Source organism: Bidens hawaiensis, unplaced genomic scaffold (assembly GCF_021521415.1).
Source record: "Bidens hawaiensis isolate Kalapana, Puna unplaced genomic scaffold, B.hawaiensis_p1.1 tig00031447_1, whole genome shotgun sequence".
NCBI lineage: Eukaryota > Viridiplantae > Streptophyta > Magnoliopsida > Asterales > Asteraceae > Bidens > Bidens hawaiensis.
The window spans coordinates 175,767-191,752 of NW_027495293.1; the positions used below are offsets into that span (position 1 = coordinate 175,767).

A 15,986-nucleotide genomic window follows, 5' to 3' on the forward strand; every position below is an offset into this window, starting at 1 on the left:
AACCCGACTCATTGTCATCCCTAAATGAGGGAAATGGAACATCGCACCTCCCCCCCTAGGTGGAGAATGACGGGGTTCCAATGGGGTGGTCACACAGGTCCTTTGACCCCTCCAATCAGGTTTTTTGTTTTTATTTCTTTTTTTTTTGTTCATGTCTATTTGTTATTAAATAAAATAGAATGGTGGAGAATGAGGTATAATAGAGATTAAGTGGTGTTGTTGAACGTTGGATGTAAAGCTGAGTTGGCACTGAGGTGACGCAAATATGATGAACGATGAAGAATGATGAAATGAATCATAATTGTCAGGTCGGTTATTAAGGTTTTATGTTATAAAAATCCTACCCTTTTACCAACACAAATAAGATTCGGGATTCAAGGTTATTTGGTATATCCCACATCACACATCAGCACAAATGGACATATTACGTAAACATACAACTACATGGTATACAATAATCGCAATACACATTACAATGAATACTTAGAATCTGCTATAATTTTTCTTCCAGAATTTAGGCATCCTCGGTTCAAAATCCGGTGCCCGCTGATACACTAACGATGCCGTTGAGATTAAGATCCCAGCTGTTAGAGCCCATATCACATACACCTTATTATCCGTTTCTAAATCAAAGTAATGAAGCACATATTTGTCTCCTTGAAATTCCCTCTCCTCCTCTCGCCTGTTTTCGTCCTGAATCAACAAAATCCAATCATTAAGAATACAACGCGGTAATCAAGTTGAATGTGGTCATGAAAACTATATCATTACAAAATTATTTACATTTTTTTAAAAAGAAAGCAACTTAGGAGGTTGTACGTTTTACACGACTTTCATCCCATTTTGTCCAATAAATGGAGTAAACTACACCATTTTAGTCCATGTGGTTTGGTCACTTTCATCCATTTTTTTCACACCTGATGTTTTTTATACCAAATAAAAATTACAATTTCTTATGATCTTTCAGATACAAGAGTAAAGTGTCATTTTCGTCCTTGTGGTTTGACAAATAATACGAATTTAGTCCAAAAAGTTTATTTTTTGCATATGGACCCTTCACGTTTCACAGTTCTTGCCAATTACATCAAAATCACTAACCCCGTTAAATTTAATCGTTAAGTCAGGGGTAGACATGACTTTTCACTCTTACTTTATTATAATACATATTTCAGTGAACTGCTTTTCGTACTTCTGGTTTGTCCAAATCTGTAGTTTTAGTCAAGTATTTTCAAATTTGCAAATTTCTTCCCTATGGTTTCATTTCACTTGCAGTTAAACCCGAATTCCCTAATCTCGTTAAGTCTGGTCGTTAAACCCATCAATGTGCCTTCACGTGAGGGGCAGTTTTGTTCCTTCTTTTTCCCTTTTTCCCCAAATACACCGCAACCCCTCACGTGAAGGGGCTTGCGAATTAGTACTGAAGTTTGTTTGGGGAGAAAAACAACAAAACCGGTCGTCACGTAAGAGGCACGCAAATGGGTTAACGACCAGACTTAACGAGGTTAATAAATTCGGGTTTAATTGCAAGTGAAATGAAACTACAATGACAAAAATTGCAAACTTGAAATTGTTGGACTAAAACCGCATATTTGGACAAACCACAAGGACGAAAACCGCAGTTCACTAAAATAAGTATTATAATAAAGAAATGGTGAAAAGACATGTCTGCCCCTGACTTAACGATTAAATTTAACAGGGTTAGTGATTTGGATGTAATTGGCAAGAACTGGGAAACGTGGAGGGTCCATATGCAAAAAATAAACTTTTTAGACTAAATTCGCATTATTTGTCAAACCACAAGGACGAAAATGGCACTTTACTCCAGATACAAAATTGTTTGTAAAATATCAACCCAATTGACCTTTAAATCACTTTTTTTTCCTCTTTTCATAGAATAAAGTTACTCTTTCTAAACCACATGGACAAAAATGACAGATTACTCTTTCTAAAATAAAGTTACTTAGGAGGTTGTTTGCCCGTTTTGGACAACTTTCATCCCATTTGGCCCATATACATTTATAAACTTTTGGTCTCTTTTTAAGCATCTGGCATGTTTGTGATTAAAACATAATCCAGTATGCAGTCTAATGATTAATAAGGTTGAGAAATAAAGAAAACGAACCTTGAGAAACATTTCAAAAGGAGCATAGAATATGGATTCTACTTCTTCAGCGTTTAGAACCGGATTGAATGCTTTTTTATTCCATAGTATACTGAGCACCGGAACTACAGTTACATTCTCCTGCCATCGCAATCAAACAGTCGATCCTTTTTATTAAACACAAAAAAGATGTAATATCAGCTTCGATACGTTAACCAGCATGCCAGTTTTGTCAGCAATAAAAAGAAGCAACCTTAACTGTTAGTTCAAGGCTCACCCTCTAGAACATGTAATTTTTTAAAAAGGATACATTTCACTGATCCAAAAGGATAATGATGAAGTTTACAACACTAAAGTATTAACACTTGACAATTTAACCACAATGGTACATTAAAAGTATGATAAATGCGTAACCCTATGTATACTGGAAGACAGCTAAAATGTAACACCTACATTATCTTTAACTAAAATTGTAATTACTAATTAGGGTATAAATTTCAAAATCTTTTGATATGCAAAAGGGCTAATTTGATGTTTAACATATTAGAACTAGGGTGCATTAAACCAAAAAACTGATCCGAAACTAAAAAACCGAATCGAAACAAAAACCAACGGTTTGGTTTTATGTGTTTGTAAAAACCGAACTTATGATTCTCTTTTGGTTTCCATGCAACAAAAATCGAAAAAACTGAACCGAACAGAATTTATAGATTTTCATTTCTTTTATTTTTCATTTTAAGCAATTTATAAGTATTTAATTTAATAAATATGTAATTTTAGTTAGCATATATAGTTATCAATCAGTTATTAATTAATAAAATGATTTATGCCCACATTCATTATTTAGGACCAAACCGAACCGAACCAAAACCATACAATAGCACAAAGTTTCGTTTTAGCCGAAACCGAAGTGTAACAGCCCTGATTAGAAGAAAGTTTGACCTTGGTTACAAATGGTTCAAGAACAGCAACAACATCCACAAGAGTCGGATCCAAACCGATCTCCTCCTCAGCCTCCCTCAGCGCGGTCCGAATATCATCCGCATCCCCTTCATCCGTTCGACCTCCCGGTAAAGAAACATGCCCTGCAAACCAAAACAAACCCATTTCAAATTTCAACCTCATTAAGACATTTCATCAAACACCTTAAATGCACTAGTGTTCCAACTACTTCATTCAGGCATTTTATCGAACACCTGGAGTGCATTTATGTGTTTACCCGAGTATGAAGAGAGCTTCGATGATCGTTTGGTTAGGATAACATAGATTTGATCGGATTCCTCTAACAGACAAATGAGAACTGCAGATCGGTTGGGTCTTTCGGATTTGTGAGGTTGTGGGTTTGAAAGAGGCTGAATTTGACCAAGTCTTTTGAGATATGTCTAATAATAGTTTGTGTGATCTTGAAGGGCTAGTGGAATCCATGAGACAAACATTCAAACCGAAAGAAAGAAAATGCTGGAATTGATGATGCTTGCTCCCAACGTTTTTTATTACTTCATTTCGGTGTAGTTAGCGTAACCGAATGGCCGGTTAATTATTCAGGTCGGTTATGGTGTTCCAAGCTTAATGCTAAAATTTCAAAGTCTGAAATACGTTGGTTTCAAGAATAGTTATGGTATTCCGAATTATGTTATACACACTTAAGCATAAATTTAAATGTTCGGAGCTTGAAAAGTAGGTGTAAAAATTAAAAAAACACAAATACACAAGGTTAGGTGAGGTTAAAGTCAATTAACGAAGACCTATTACTCGTAATTAAGGGTGGCAAACCCAACCCAAATGGATTGTTTTGGGTTGAGATGGATAAACTTTAAAAGTAAAATGGGTTATGATGGATCATAAAAATTTTTCAAGTGGGTCAGAATGTGTTGAAAATATACAAGTGAGTTTCATTTATAGGTTAAAATGGGTCAAAACAAAATATCCAAATTATCCAAAATTTATCTAATTCAAAATACCCAAACTATCACGTGCGAAACAAAACTCATCCGAAACCCAAAAAACGATCAAAACGAAACAAAAACCCCGAACTGACTAAAACGAAACTGAACCGAAATAGAAAAACAACCAAAACGAAACAAAAAAAACGGGAATGAAACCGAAAAACTGACCAAAACGAAACAAAAAAAGTGAAATGCAACCGAAAATCTAACCAAAACTAAACAAAAACACCGAATCGACCAAACCGAAACAAAACTGAATCGAAATAGAAAAACGACCAAAACGAAACAAAAAAACCGAAATGAAACCGAAAAGTTGACCAAAACGAAACCAAAAAAAACGAAATGCAACTAAAAAGCGGACCAAAACAAAACAAAAACACCAAACCGACCAAAACGAAACAAAAACACCGAATCGACCGAAACAAAACAAAAAAAACAAAACGAAACTGAACCGAAATATAAAAACGACCAAAACGAAACAAAACAAAAGCGAAATGCAACTGAAACCTGATCAAACAAAACAAAAACACTAAACCGACCAAAGCGAAACAAAAAACCGAAACGAAACTGAACCGTAATAGAAAAACGACCGAAAAGAAACAAAAAAAAAAGGAATTGAAACTGAAAAACTGAGCAAAAGGAAACATAAAAAAAAACTAAATGCAATTTAAAAACCAGACCAAAACGAATCAAAAACACCGAACCGACCAAACGAAACAAAAAAAATGAAAACGAAACTAAATCGAAATAGAAAAACGACCAAAATGATACAAAAAAACCGTTATGAAACCGAAAAATTGACCAAAACGAAACAAAAAAAAAAGCAAAATGCAATAAAAAACTTACCAAAACGAAACAAAAAAACTGAAACGTAGCCGACCAAAATAAAACAAATGTTACGAAACGAAACAAAAAAAAAAGAAAATGAAACCAAAAAAACTGACTAAAACAAAACAACACTGAAACCGAAAAAACCGAGCAAATACCGAAACCGACCGAAATGAAAAAAAAAACAAAACCGAACGGGAACCCCCCCCCCCCCACCCCCCGAAAAACTCGAACCTGAACCTGTACAAAAAGTTTTTTCTTTTTTTTAATGAACGAGGATGATGGAGGAAACATTTTAGTTATTTTACATTTTGCGTTTTTTATTTATATTTTGAGTTATTATTTTTTTAATAGTTTTTTTGAATTTTTTTTGAGGGGTTTTTGAAAACCCTTTGTATGTCAACCTTCACTTGGGTCAAGATGGTTAGTTTTATCCATCTTGACTCATATCCATCCTAACCCTCTATTTTAAAAATCCATCCTGACCTCATATCCATCATGACCCATACCCATCCTGACCCATTACCCAAATCCAACCCAACCTACTCCCATTGCCACCTCTACCCATAATCATAGCCGAATGAACGATTAATCAAATTCACTTAAACCGTCGATTAGGACAGACCTATGAAATTTACAGACCCATCATTTCATGGGGGCGGAAAGTTTCCAGGCCGTTTTTCTATCGATATATATTAATTTTTTCGGTCTGGTTCGAGTCGAAGCTGGTTGATTCGTATAAAAAATAGATAATAAAACTAAGTTTCATATAATCAACAAGAGTACGTAACATGTCATTACAAATGTTAATAAAATTATGATATGTTTAAAATTGTTCTATACAAGTTTTCATTTTTAAAATCTAACTTTTAAGGAACCGTTTGTTTCGTTACGAGACTCGTTATTTTTGTTTTAATCAAATTAAATCATTAAAATCTTACTAACATAATTATCATGATAATCATTCAAGATAGTAACATATCATCTTAGGCTATGTGTAGTGGAGGGCAACAAATTGGCCGAATTGTGACACGTGGTGCGCATTCAGCAAATGATAGAAATTTGTTTTTGGGGTTGTAATGGTGTTGTAGTCCCTCCAGTGCCACGCTATCATTTTTTATTATTTTCTTTTAATAATTAAACTAAATAAATCAAAACTCATTAAATTAAATAATTAAATAAAAATACATTAAAACTAAAAAAGAAACATTAAAAAAAGCATAACAAAGAAAAACTAATATCCATAATATTCGTGCAGTTTTTAAACTTGTCGTTGTTGCAATAATGCATCGTCTTCGTGTAACCCGTCCGCTTTTAGGGATTCGTAATCTTCTTTCATTTGTCGTAGTTGGAACGCCTGGGCTAGCAAACTGTGATATTTGTTGGATGCTTTCATGTCGTTTCCCATTTCCACGGCATGTGTTTAGAAACGACCCTAACACCTCGTTTAGATGTTTGACTTCTTCATTGGCCGCGGGGTTGAATCGTGAAGACGACGAACTCTCCCCTTTATTTGTATTATTTTTTCTTGCTCTCCCGCGGGGTTGAGCCAACTCATGTACTTGGTCGTCGTCGTCTAAATTAATCGCGTCGTTTTCGTCAACGAAGTTAAAGTTACAAGCATCAGAGGGTGTGTATGGTGTGCTCGGATTTTCGAGGACAATGTTCTTGACTTTTTTGAAGGCCGGGATGATGCGCCGGCTCCTCGAGCGACCGGAACGGTGGGTTCCCCATTCCATTTCGCGCATAGCCTAAGTTTTTCCTAACATTTTAGATGCTTGAACGCTTTCCCGAACCGCCCTTCGGTGTGCCCTTGAGCTCGAAAGTCGCTTAACGTTTGGGATTGGATGTCGGTGTCATTTTGCCCGCACGCCAATGGGCCCCCGCGGAAGCGGTTGTATATCTCGGCAAACTTTTGGCAATCGGAATTAAGGCCCTTCAAGTGGGCTTGAACCGCTTCTTTACCCCGGTAGTCTTCGGGTTTACCTGTTAGCGAAAGCCAAGCTTCAAATACTTTCCTCCAAAATAACTTGGTGGTTTGAAAGTTAGCTACAAATTAAAATTATTTGTCACAATTAGTATATATTTTTATTAAACACTAAATAAAGTTACATAAATAGTTAATATTAAAAAAACTTAATAACGTCGGGATCCTCCGAAACGACGATCCAAGCCCTTGCGAGGGCTACTTTCTCCTCCTCGGTTCATTGCTTGTATGGATCACGTTGCTCCATCGGCTCACCCGATTTTTTTTTGTGTTTACGGGCCGGCTTTTGGATTGAACCGGAGGCCCGTGTCGTCTGAGTCTCCGGCACCGTCACCGGCTCCGGTTGGGTAGATCCGAACGGTGCCATGAGGTTTTGGGGCATGAGGTAGTTGGCATACATGTTTAGTTTTGGGTTAGGAAAAGCAAACGGAAAATTTTGGTTCAGTTGGTTTCGGTTGTTCGGGTTCCATTGCATGTTTACGTTCGGTTGGTTTTGCGAACCGTGGAATTGACCGAAAGAAGGGAATGGGTGGTTCGAGTTGTTTCTAGGATTCATTTTTGTTGTATTTTAAAAAAATTTGATTATGTGTAGTGTATGAAATGGATATGAGTTTGGAGAAGAAGGGGTATATATTGTTAAAATAATTTTTTTTTTCATTTTGACCGTTCAACGGTCGTTTGTATTATTTTTTAAACACAAACGGCGATAAGTACCCCCCCTAATCGCCCCTAAAATCAACCGGGGGGGTGTCACCCTTCTTCACCGGTTATCGCCTAAACACGACGCCTACTACGGATGGCCTTATAGTTTACCACGCATATTAAATTTAACATGGGTTTCACATTATCATATTGAACTTAGCGGTAACTCATAAGCACTCGATATTCTAATCCATATTGAGTATTCATACAAACAATTTTTTAAATTTCAAACATTCAAATAATCAATACAAAGTTCATAACTCTAATTTTTCAAACTCTAGTCCTTTATCAAATAAATTAGAACTAATTGATCCAATGACAAACCACTGAATTAGTGGTGGAATGTTAAACCTAACATCCTAACTAGTGGTTGTCGGTCTTCTACAATACTGTGCTTGTCACTTCTTTCAATCCTTTTTTAGTAATGTTTATAATAATGCAATGGCGGACATACATAGAGGGTAGGGTAGTGTAAAAAAATAAATTTTGGCTGTTTTTTGTGTTTCGTTATCCCTGAGAAAAAAATAACGTTACCACTATTATTTTAAGTCCAATCAATTTAAGTTTTAAACTCATCAAAAGCCCAAACCAAACCAAAACCAGTTCACTAATCCATTTACAACAGCAACAGCCGCTTCACAGTTCTGAGTCCACTGCTTCAGAGCATTTTCAACCCGTTCCCTGTCTCTATCTCTATAATTACACTAAAAAATACTACATTCTCTCTCATGTTCAATTAAATAATATTTTTTATACATTTATCATTACAGTTTTATCTCCCCTCTATTCACAACCAATCCAATAAATATTAAAAAATAAATAGAGGAAACCATGTTTCCCCAAATATTTCCCTAAATTTACAAAAAATCACTGCATTTCTTTCTTCACCCTATAATTTACACTCACAAGCACTCACAGCGTCACCCTATAATTTGCAAACTTCCCTCACATAATTATAGGGAATGGGATGAGAATGCTCTCACAGCACACCACAACACCGGTCTCCACACCACAACGCCCAGCCGCCGCCTCGCCGGTCACTACACAACACATCGCCGGCCGCCGGACTACGTCTACACCGCCGGAGGACACCACACTAGTCACCACAATCCACAGCCACCGCCCACCTCTCCATCTTTTCAGTAAGATTTTTCGTTTTCTTGTTTAAATTATAATTAATTTGGGATTTAGGGTTTATGTTTAACTTTGAATTGATTAGGTATTTAGGGTTAATGTTTAAACTGTAATTGATTAGCTTTTAGTTTAATGTGTAAATTGCCAAATTGGAATTCATCATCATCATCGTACTCAGTATATCCCACCAATAGCAAAGCTATGGTAGGGTCTGAGGAGGGTAAGATGTAGACAGCCTTACCTCTACCCTATAAGGATAGAGAGGCTGCTTTCGGTGAGACCCCCGGCTCGATAGCAGTTTTGCATCAAGCCTTGGACATAAGGCACATAGCACTCAATCATCGGGACACCGGCTGATCGGTGCATGTACCCTTGTCTTTCGGCTATCAACGCCACTACATGATGCCTGATTAACCGTCCGTCACTTTGTTTCAAATTGCCAAATTGGAATTGATTATTGATATTAGATTTTGTTTCAAATTTTGTTTAGGGAACTTTGATATTCGATTTTCGGTTCAAATTTTGTTTAGAGAACTTTGAATATGAGTAAACAACCTCTTATTAGTAACAATTTTAAGCGTCAAAGAAAAGAAAACGATGACATCGGTTTATCACCAAGTTTAAATATTCCAACTTCAAGTTCAAGATGATAAAAAGCCTACTACTTAATTAAAACCTAAAAGCCCAACTTAAATAACCGGGTGAAGGCACATTTGAAATGTGTTACCAAGCGCCGATATGAACGAAACGGGCAACCAAGCGCCTGTATGCGCCAAATGGGTAATCGGGCACGGTACATACTAAAGGGGTAATCCGGCCTAGTATGTTTGTAACACGAAACCGGGACAGAAACACTGAACATGTAACCAGGCGCTTGTACGAGCAAAACGCATTACCGAGCGCTGGTGCACGCCAAACGGGTATCCCAGGCCAGCACACGCATTATGCGAAATAGGGGCATGGGACTCGCAAAATACCTAACTAGTCGTCGGTACACGCGAAATGCGTTACCTTGTGCATGCACTCGCGAAACTAGTAATAATAATTTCTTCTAATGCACGGTTAAAACTTTTTTTACGTTACCCCTGAAATTGTGTTCTAGATCCGCCACTGTAATAATGGCTAACGCCCAATGGTATTTTACATATCATTCACCAGCGAAAAGTTAATAGAAAAAGAAAACAAACAAACAATTGTACATTAGAGTGAAAAATCATATGTGCAACATATGATTTTTTTTGGCTGACAAAGATTTAACTTATTTGACTAGGGACAAAAGTCGTGCAATTTGTATGATCTTTTTCAGCATATCATGTTATAAAATCATTTTTTTGGCCTTATTTTGTTGAAGGATAATAGAAAATTGGTCTAAGACACCAAGTGTTGTTTTTGTTTTTGGCCTCTGCAATCCTAAAAGTTTAGCCATTTTGAACCACCTGTATAACGTGATAGGCAAACTGGCATACATTTTCGAAGTAGGGTTGGGTCACCCCGACAATACTGATATAACAAGTAAAAAAAAAGAAGAGAGGTAGTGTAAGTTTAGCACTAATTTCTAGAAAATAAAGTCACTCGTGTTTTTTAAGTTTCGAGATTCAGGATTTATGTTGTCGGTATATTTAATGAATTTACTAAAAGTTGTACAAATAATGTAGTTCGTTTAGGTTCGACAAGATCGATATGTAAAGTTTGTGCTCTAGTCCGTTTATTTTACAAGCTTTGATATAGGATTGAGCTTATTTAACCTCACATCGATTTGATCTCTTAACGAGTCAATTTCACACCACACTTTTAAGTCCTTTACGCTGTAAATTTAGCACATAATTACTTCTTAAGTGATTTAATTCAAAAGATTCAACACTTCCAAATAAATGGCAATACCAGAGCTTTGTGTTTTTGCAAAATTCTTTAATATATCATTGTTCTAACTATCGAGCCGTCTTTCTAAATCAATGACCTTTTTCCAGGATGATGCTCAATTTAAGTCGTTCTTGCTTTTACCTCTCATCATCTTTGCTTTGAATTGAGATTTCTGTACAAGAGTCTGCACCGTGTTTACAAAATTCCCGACAGCCATTATTATAAGAAGGATTCCAGAGGTAACGACCTGCCAAGCAAAAAAAAAAATAATAAAAAAAAAAGGAAAAGGATCACAAAACGATTCAAAACAAGTTCGGGTCGAAATATGTAATTTTCTGTGTGGTTCAAAATGGTGCGGATCATGTTGAGTTCACCAACCAATAGACTTCTGTCAATATTTTATATTTTATTGTGATCTAGACTTTGGGTGATGTTTTGAATGCTTGAGCCCATTGACCTATTCAACTTTTAGCTATTTTTTTAGGCCCGTTTGAGATAAAACATAACCTGAACCAACCCATTTAAAAGGTCAAAATTTCCACTTTCATGAAAGTAGGCCTGTAAAACGAACCAATCAGTGAACTGTTAGACATGAAGTTCATTTATGTATACAAACGAACATAACCAAAATTCTTTGTTCATTTAGTTAAACGAACAAATATGAACACAAGCCTCGTTCGTTCAACTATGTTCGTGAACGTTCGTTCGTTAACATTCATTTAGGTTCGTTAGTTTTAAATTTGTTTAAATTTGTTCATTTACGTTCGTTAATATATTCATTTAATTTTTTTAGTCCCGTTACAGTTTAGTCTAGTTTAAATAGCATTTTAGGCTCAACACATTGCTGTTCGCATTTACTTTTAGTTGGTTTAGCTCATTTATGTTCGTTCATTTATGTTTACAAATCTCCATTCGTTTATGTTATTAAACAGTTCAATTATACCGTTAACGAACGTAAACGAACAAGAGCACATTAATTCTCTTAACAAACGAACACACACAAGAGAACCTCATTCATTCAATTGCTCATGTCCAATCGTTTGTTCAGTTAAAGTTAGCCAAATAAACACAAACATGCTCCGTTAGTGTTCGTTTACACAGAAGCTATTATTTGGAAGTTTCTAACCTGCCATTCAGAAACAACACCAACCATTGCAGTTTGTAGCAATAAGACACCTACATATGCTTCAAAAGCCTGTAATAAGAATAAACAGTTGAGTGTAAAACAATACGAACTCATATAAATTAAATATACATATATATAGATATAACTAACTAGAAAGTAAATTACCTGCAAGACGAAAAGTAAAGGCAATAACAGCCATACTTGACCTTTTACTCCAGAAGTTTCACCCCACACAACATCCATTCTTCTAGACTACAATCAAAACACACAGTTTGCAATAATCCAGAAATTCCAAAATATGAATAAAAGGGATATTATTAACCGCACCTTCCCCATTGCAATGCGCGTATAAAGCCTCTGCCTTTGATATCTGTTTTGTAGAAGCATAACTACTCCTTGCATGATTGCCCATCTCAAAAACAATTGTATACCTTTCTGAAAACAGTTAAATACACATGAATATTCGGTTCTCACACCTCAAAACTTAATAATAACAACAGCATTAATAGTAGTAATATTACAACCTGCTTCTGTGCACAGTCCGGCTGCTTTTCTATCTCCCAAGTCAGACTGATGAGTGCCATACCCATAGCACAATAGTGATGATATATCCACCTGCACCGTCATATATACATTCGTAATAATTATCTAAAACTTTATTAATATGTTACTGAATAAAAGGTTGATAAATCACATATTATTACCATGGGCGTATATCGCTACCATTAACACTCAAAATATTTTCTCTTAAACCTAACGCTGTGTAGAGAAAGAGCAGCCATGCCTGAAACACGCATACATGTTAGGGACTTGTGATTTCACTGTTACGTTTAACTTAACGTAATACAGTAATCAAGGGTACCTGGTACAGCTGGACAGGCAACGCAGGGAAACATCCATCCCAAATTTGTGACCTTAGAACGAGTAGTAATAACGGCAAAAACAGAAACAGATATGCAGTTCTATCCTGCCCAGATTTGACGCAAAAAATATCATAAGCAAGTGAGAAAAAAAATCAAGAAAAACTTAGATGAAGAAGTTCTAACCCTGAACCTATAGTATTCCTCTTTTACTTTCAACTGAACGTCTTTGCGGTTAGCACGGACGTTTATTGGACCAAGAAACATCCTCAAGAAGGTTCCTGTAACCAAATGAAGCAATTGAATTGTAATATGATTATGATTTTTACTGAAATAATAACTCAAATATCGATACCATGCGATTTGCAGGGAAGATATGTAGCTGCATCGCCTTCACTGAGTGCATATCTTGCTCTGCTTAACTCATCATACATCTGCAAGGAAGGAGCAAATGAACAAAAACAGCTGCATATATATCTATGCGAATGAATGCAAATGGTTAGTTACTTTTTCAGCCTGTTTGGAATCCAAGGTTCTTTTGTTAGCCGAAGAATGAATAAAAGATCGGAGCATTTTGATATTCGAATCAAGAGCCAGGGCTCGTTGGCGTAGCGACGCATCATCCTGTGAGTTTCTAGCAATTAACGCCGACGCCGATTCCTGCAACTCTTTACTTTGTTCCACAAACATACAAACTTCTTCACTCACGTTTCGTTCCGAAAGGTTATTATCACCGGTCATCTCAAACAGATCGGTTGGTTGGTTACGACTGGAGATGGCAGTGTGGATAATGAACAGATAGAAGGTTTGTTTCCGGTGGCCGGAGGATGTATGTGAATGTGATACCGACGACGGTGGAATATCCAACCACGTGCACAGGATGTGCTTGCTTTTAAACGGAGCCTTCTTTATGTACAAACTTTCCTTCCAAACATTTTTTTTTCTCTTTTCATAACTTAGTGTTTTTCTTTAGCCACAACCACTTTTAAATTGGAAAATTCTATTGTGACACCCTATTGTTTTAACCGTATTTATATTGGCTTCAGAGTTTGACTTAAACATTCCCCTGAAAAATTATACAAAGTTGTTTCTAAGGGTGAAAAGGCACTAATGCGTACTACCCATGTACCGCCCAATCATGCATTGCCATCTCATTTCTACTATCAACAAATATCCACAAGTACCTTAAACTTTTTATTTGTTTTTTTTAATTCTTCAAGTACATTAAATGCCAAAAATGAATCCATTTTATGTGGCAAACTTTCTCCATGGAATAAAGCAACACACCCTATCCACATGGGAAGGTGGCAGTATTTTCATATGATTTGGAAGTCATACACCCTACACATATCAGTGTCCATCCCTCTTGTAGTGATATGAAATGCATTTTTAAGTAATAATAGTGGTGGTAGTAGACTAGTAGTGTAGTCGGGAAAAGATAAGCTCATTAATCACTAGACCACATAAGGCGATTAGGTGAATACATGGTAAATACTTGAATGTGATCTTAATTGTCAAACTTGATTCATTATATTAGCATGAATACACCCTAAATATATGTAAGGGTTAGGTTAATTTACATTTCTCTCTTACTTGTCATACTTCTTTTCATGAACTTTAAGTTCTTCTAATAATTTTAAGATTGACTCGTCCACAAATCTCAAATACTTCAATTTCTCTTCTTTTTCTTCTTCCTCGTCTATCTCCTAGCAATGTTTTCTATTGTATGTTGGAGATTTGTAAGAACACTATGCTGATTTTTCAAGATGATGTTATGGTCAGCTAACATCTTTTAGGTATATGTAGCCATATATTGGGTTACCATCTTCTATCCTACTCAATGCACCAACACAATCTCCATCAGAGCTGCTATCAGAATATTGACCATAAAACTGCCCCTGGTTGTGCTGAGGCTGCTGATACGGATCATCAAAATCATATAGAAGAAATCCATGCGAAACATCTTTCTGCAGCTGCACAGAAGGGTTAGCATAATGATGTGCCAAGAACCCCACATATTGGGAACATATAAGGGTAAAATGGGGTCCACCACAAAATCTCACACATATTTACTATACTCAAAAGAAATAAAAGACAATCAGACTCCTATGACTCAAAACAAAAAGAAAAACAAAAACAAATGGTACGTATATAGTAAGTAAGTCTAATCAAAGCAAATAAAACAATCGCCAAGAATCCCTGGCAATAACGCCAAAAACTTGATGTGCTAAAAGTAGTCAAATAATTAATAACTAAATTACGCTAAACTAGACACTAAGTAATACTCTAGACTCTTTAAAACTCGACTAAACTACTAACCGACAAGTGAACCAATCAACTCTAGGAAAGCTAACTAAGTCCAAATATCGAACCCACGAGACTCTTTAAATTACGTATATTAACTAACTAGACTCGACAAGTTGACACGGCTATTTATTTTATATTTATTAAAGGGTGGGGGGGGGGGGGGGGTTAAGTTACTAATATTAAACTAATAAATTAACTAATTTAGAAAAGACAAGTAACAAAACACAAGACAATTTAGATTGACCGACTCATATGATGATGATGAAAAACCACCTATGTTTGAATCCCCCAAGTTTCAGTTATCAATTATTTGGAAAATACTTGTTATGGAACTGAGATCATGAAATAAACACTTAAAAGAAAGCCCGAACATGATCCCTGGCCCTTCTCAAGAAGACACCTATGGGTTTTCAACAGATTTTAAGACACACCAGTTTTATATATTAAACTCCCTTACGGTTATTTAAATAATTATGAACGAATACCTTTATAATGAAATCCTACCTTACAACGCGAAAATCAAATGTAGTTTAATAAATCAATTGACTCGATAGACAGCATCAACCAATCAAACCTAGACGGACTCTTTACGAAGAACTAAATCTAGCAACCTTAATCAACATAAATCTAAGAAATAACCTATCACCTTACAACTTTTTAGGTTAGCAACACACTTTTATTTGTTTGACTGATAATATTATTCCTATGATTTTATTCGAATTCAATCATAAACTAGTAAAAAACACACAGTAGATGACCTAACAAAATTCTATTATATGAAACAATCATCAAGGATAATGTGGAATAATAAAACTGAATCAATCAAAACCAAGCACACATATGCATCAATTGAATAAACCAAACAATCTACTGATTCATAAAACCATAACGAAAAGTGAATCCAATCAAAGTCAAACATCAACGAAGGTTCATCAATAGCCTAGGCAGTCTATAATGTTTAGGCCTAGCATCGGAAAAATCAAACAAAATAATACTGAAGAAAAACACAGTGAAAATAATAGAAACGAAAGATTAAATATGATAAAACCCGTAGTCTTCAGTCTCGATTGAATAGCACTTCACCAGATGATTTCTCGCCTTTAAAACTGCCAAATAACTCAATGATAAGCTCTAA

At 35.8% G+C, this 15,986-nt stretch overlaps 1 protein-coding gene and 1 pseudogene across 2 annotated transcripts; both read right to left on the reverse strand.

The window, feature by feature from the left end:
* Positions 1-400: 400 nt before the first annotated feature.
* Positions 401-3,555, reverse strand: LOC143582096 (nudix hydrolase 15, mitochondrial-like; annotated as a pseudogene). Its single transcript, XR_013143930.1, has 4 exons — positions 3,321-3,555; positions 3,044-3,186; positions 2,123-2,242; positions 401-693 (listed from the first exon to the last, which is right to left on the reverse strand). The product of XR_013143930.1 is annotated as a nudix hydrolase 15, mitochondrial-like (transcript).
* Positions 3,556-10,247: 6,692 nt separating this feature from the next.
* Positions 10,248-12,812, reverse strand: LOC143582097 (uncharacterized). The gene is made up of 8 exons (XM_077064736.1): positions 12,731-12,812; positions 12,547-12,651; positions 12,389-12,468; positions 12,209-12,299; positions 12,012-12,119; positions 11,850-11,936; positions 11,685-11,753; positions 10,248-10,805 (listed from the first exon to the last, which is right to left on the reverse strand). Exons 1-8 carry the CDS (start codon positions 12,809-12,811, stop codon positions 10,674-10,676), a joined length of 753 nt encoding a protein of 250 aa, XP_076920851.1. The 5' UTR covers position 12,812; the 3' UTR covers positions 10,248-10,673.
* Positions 12,813-15,986: the final 3,174 nt, after the last annotated feature.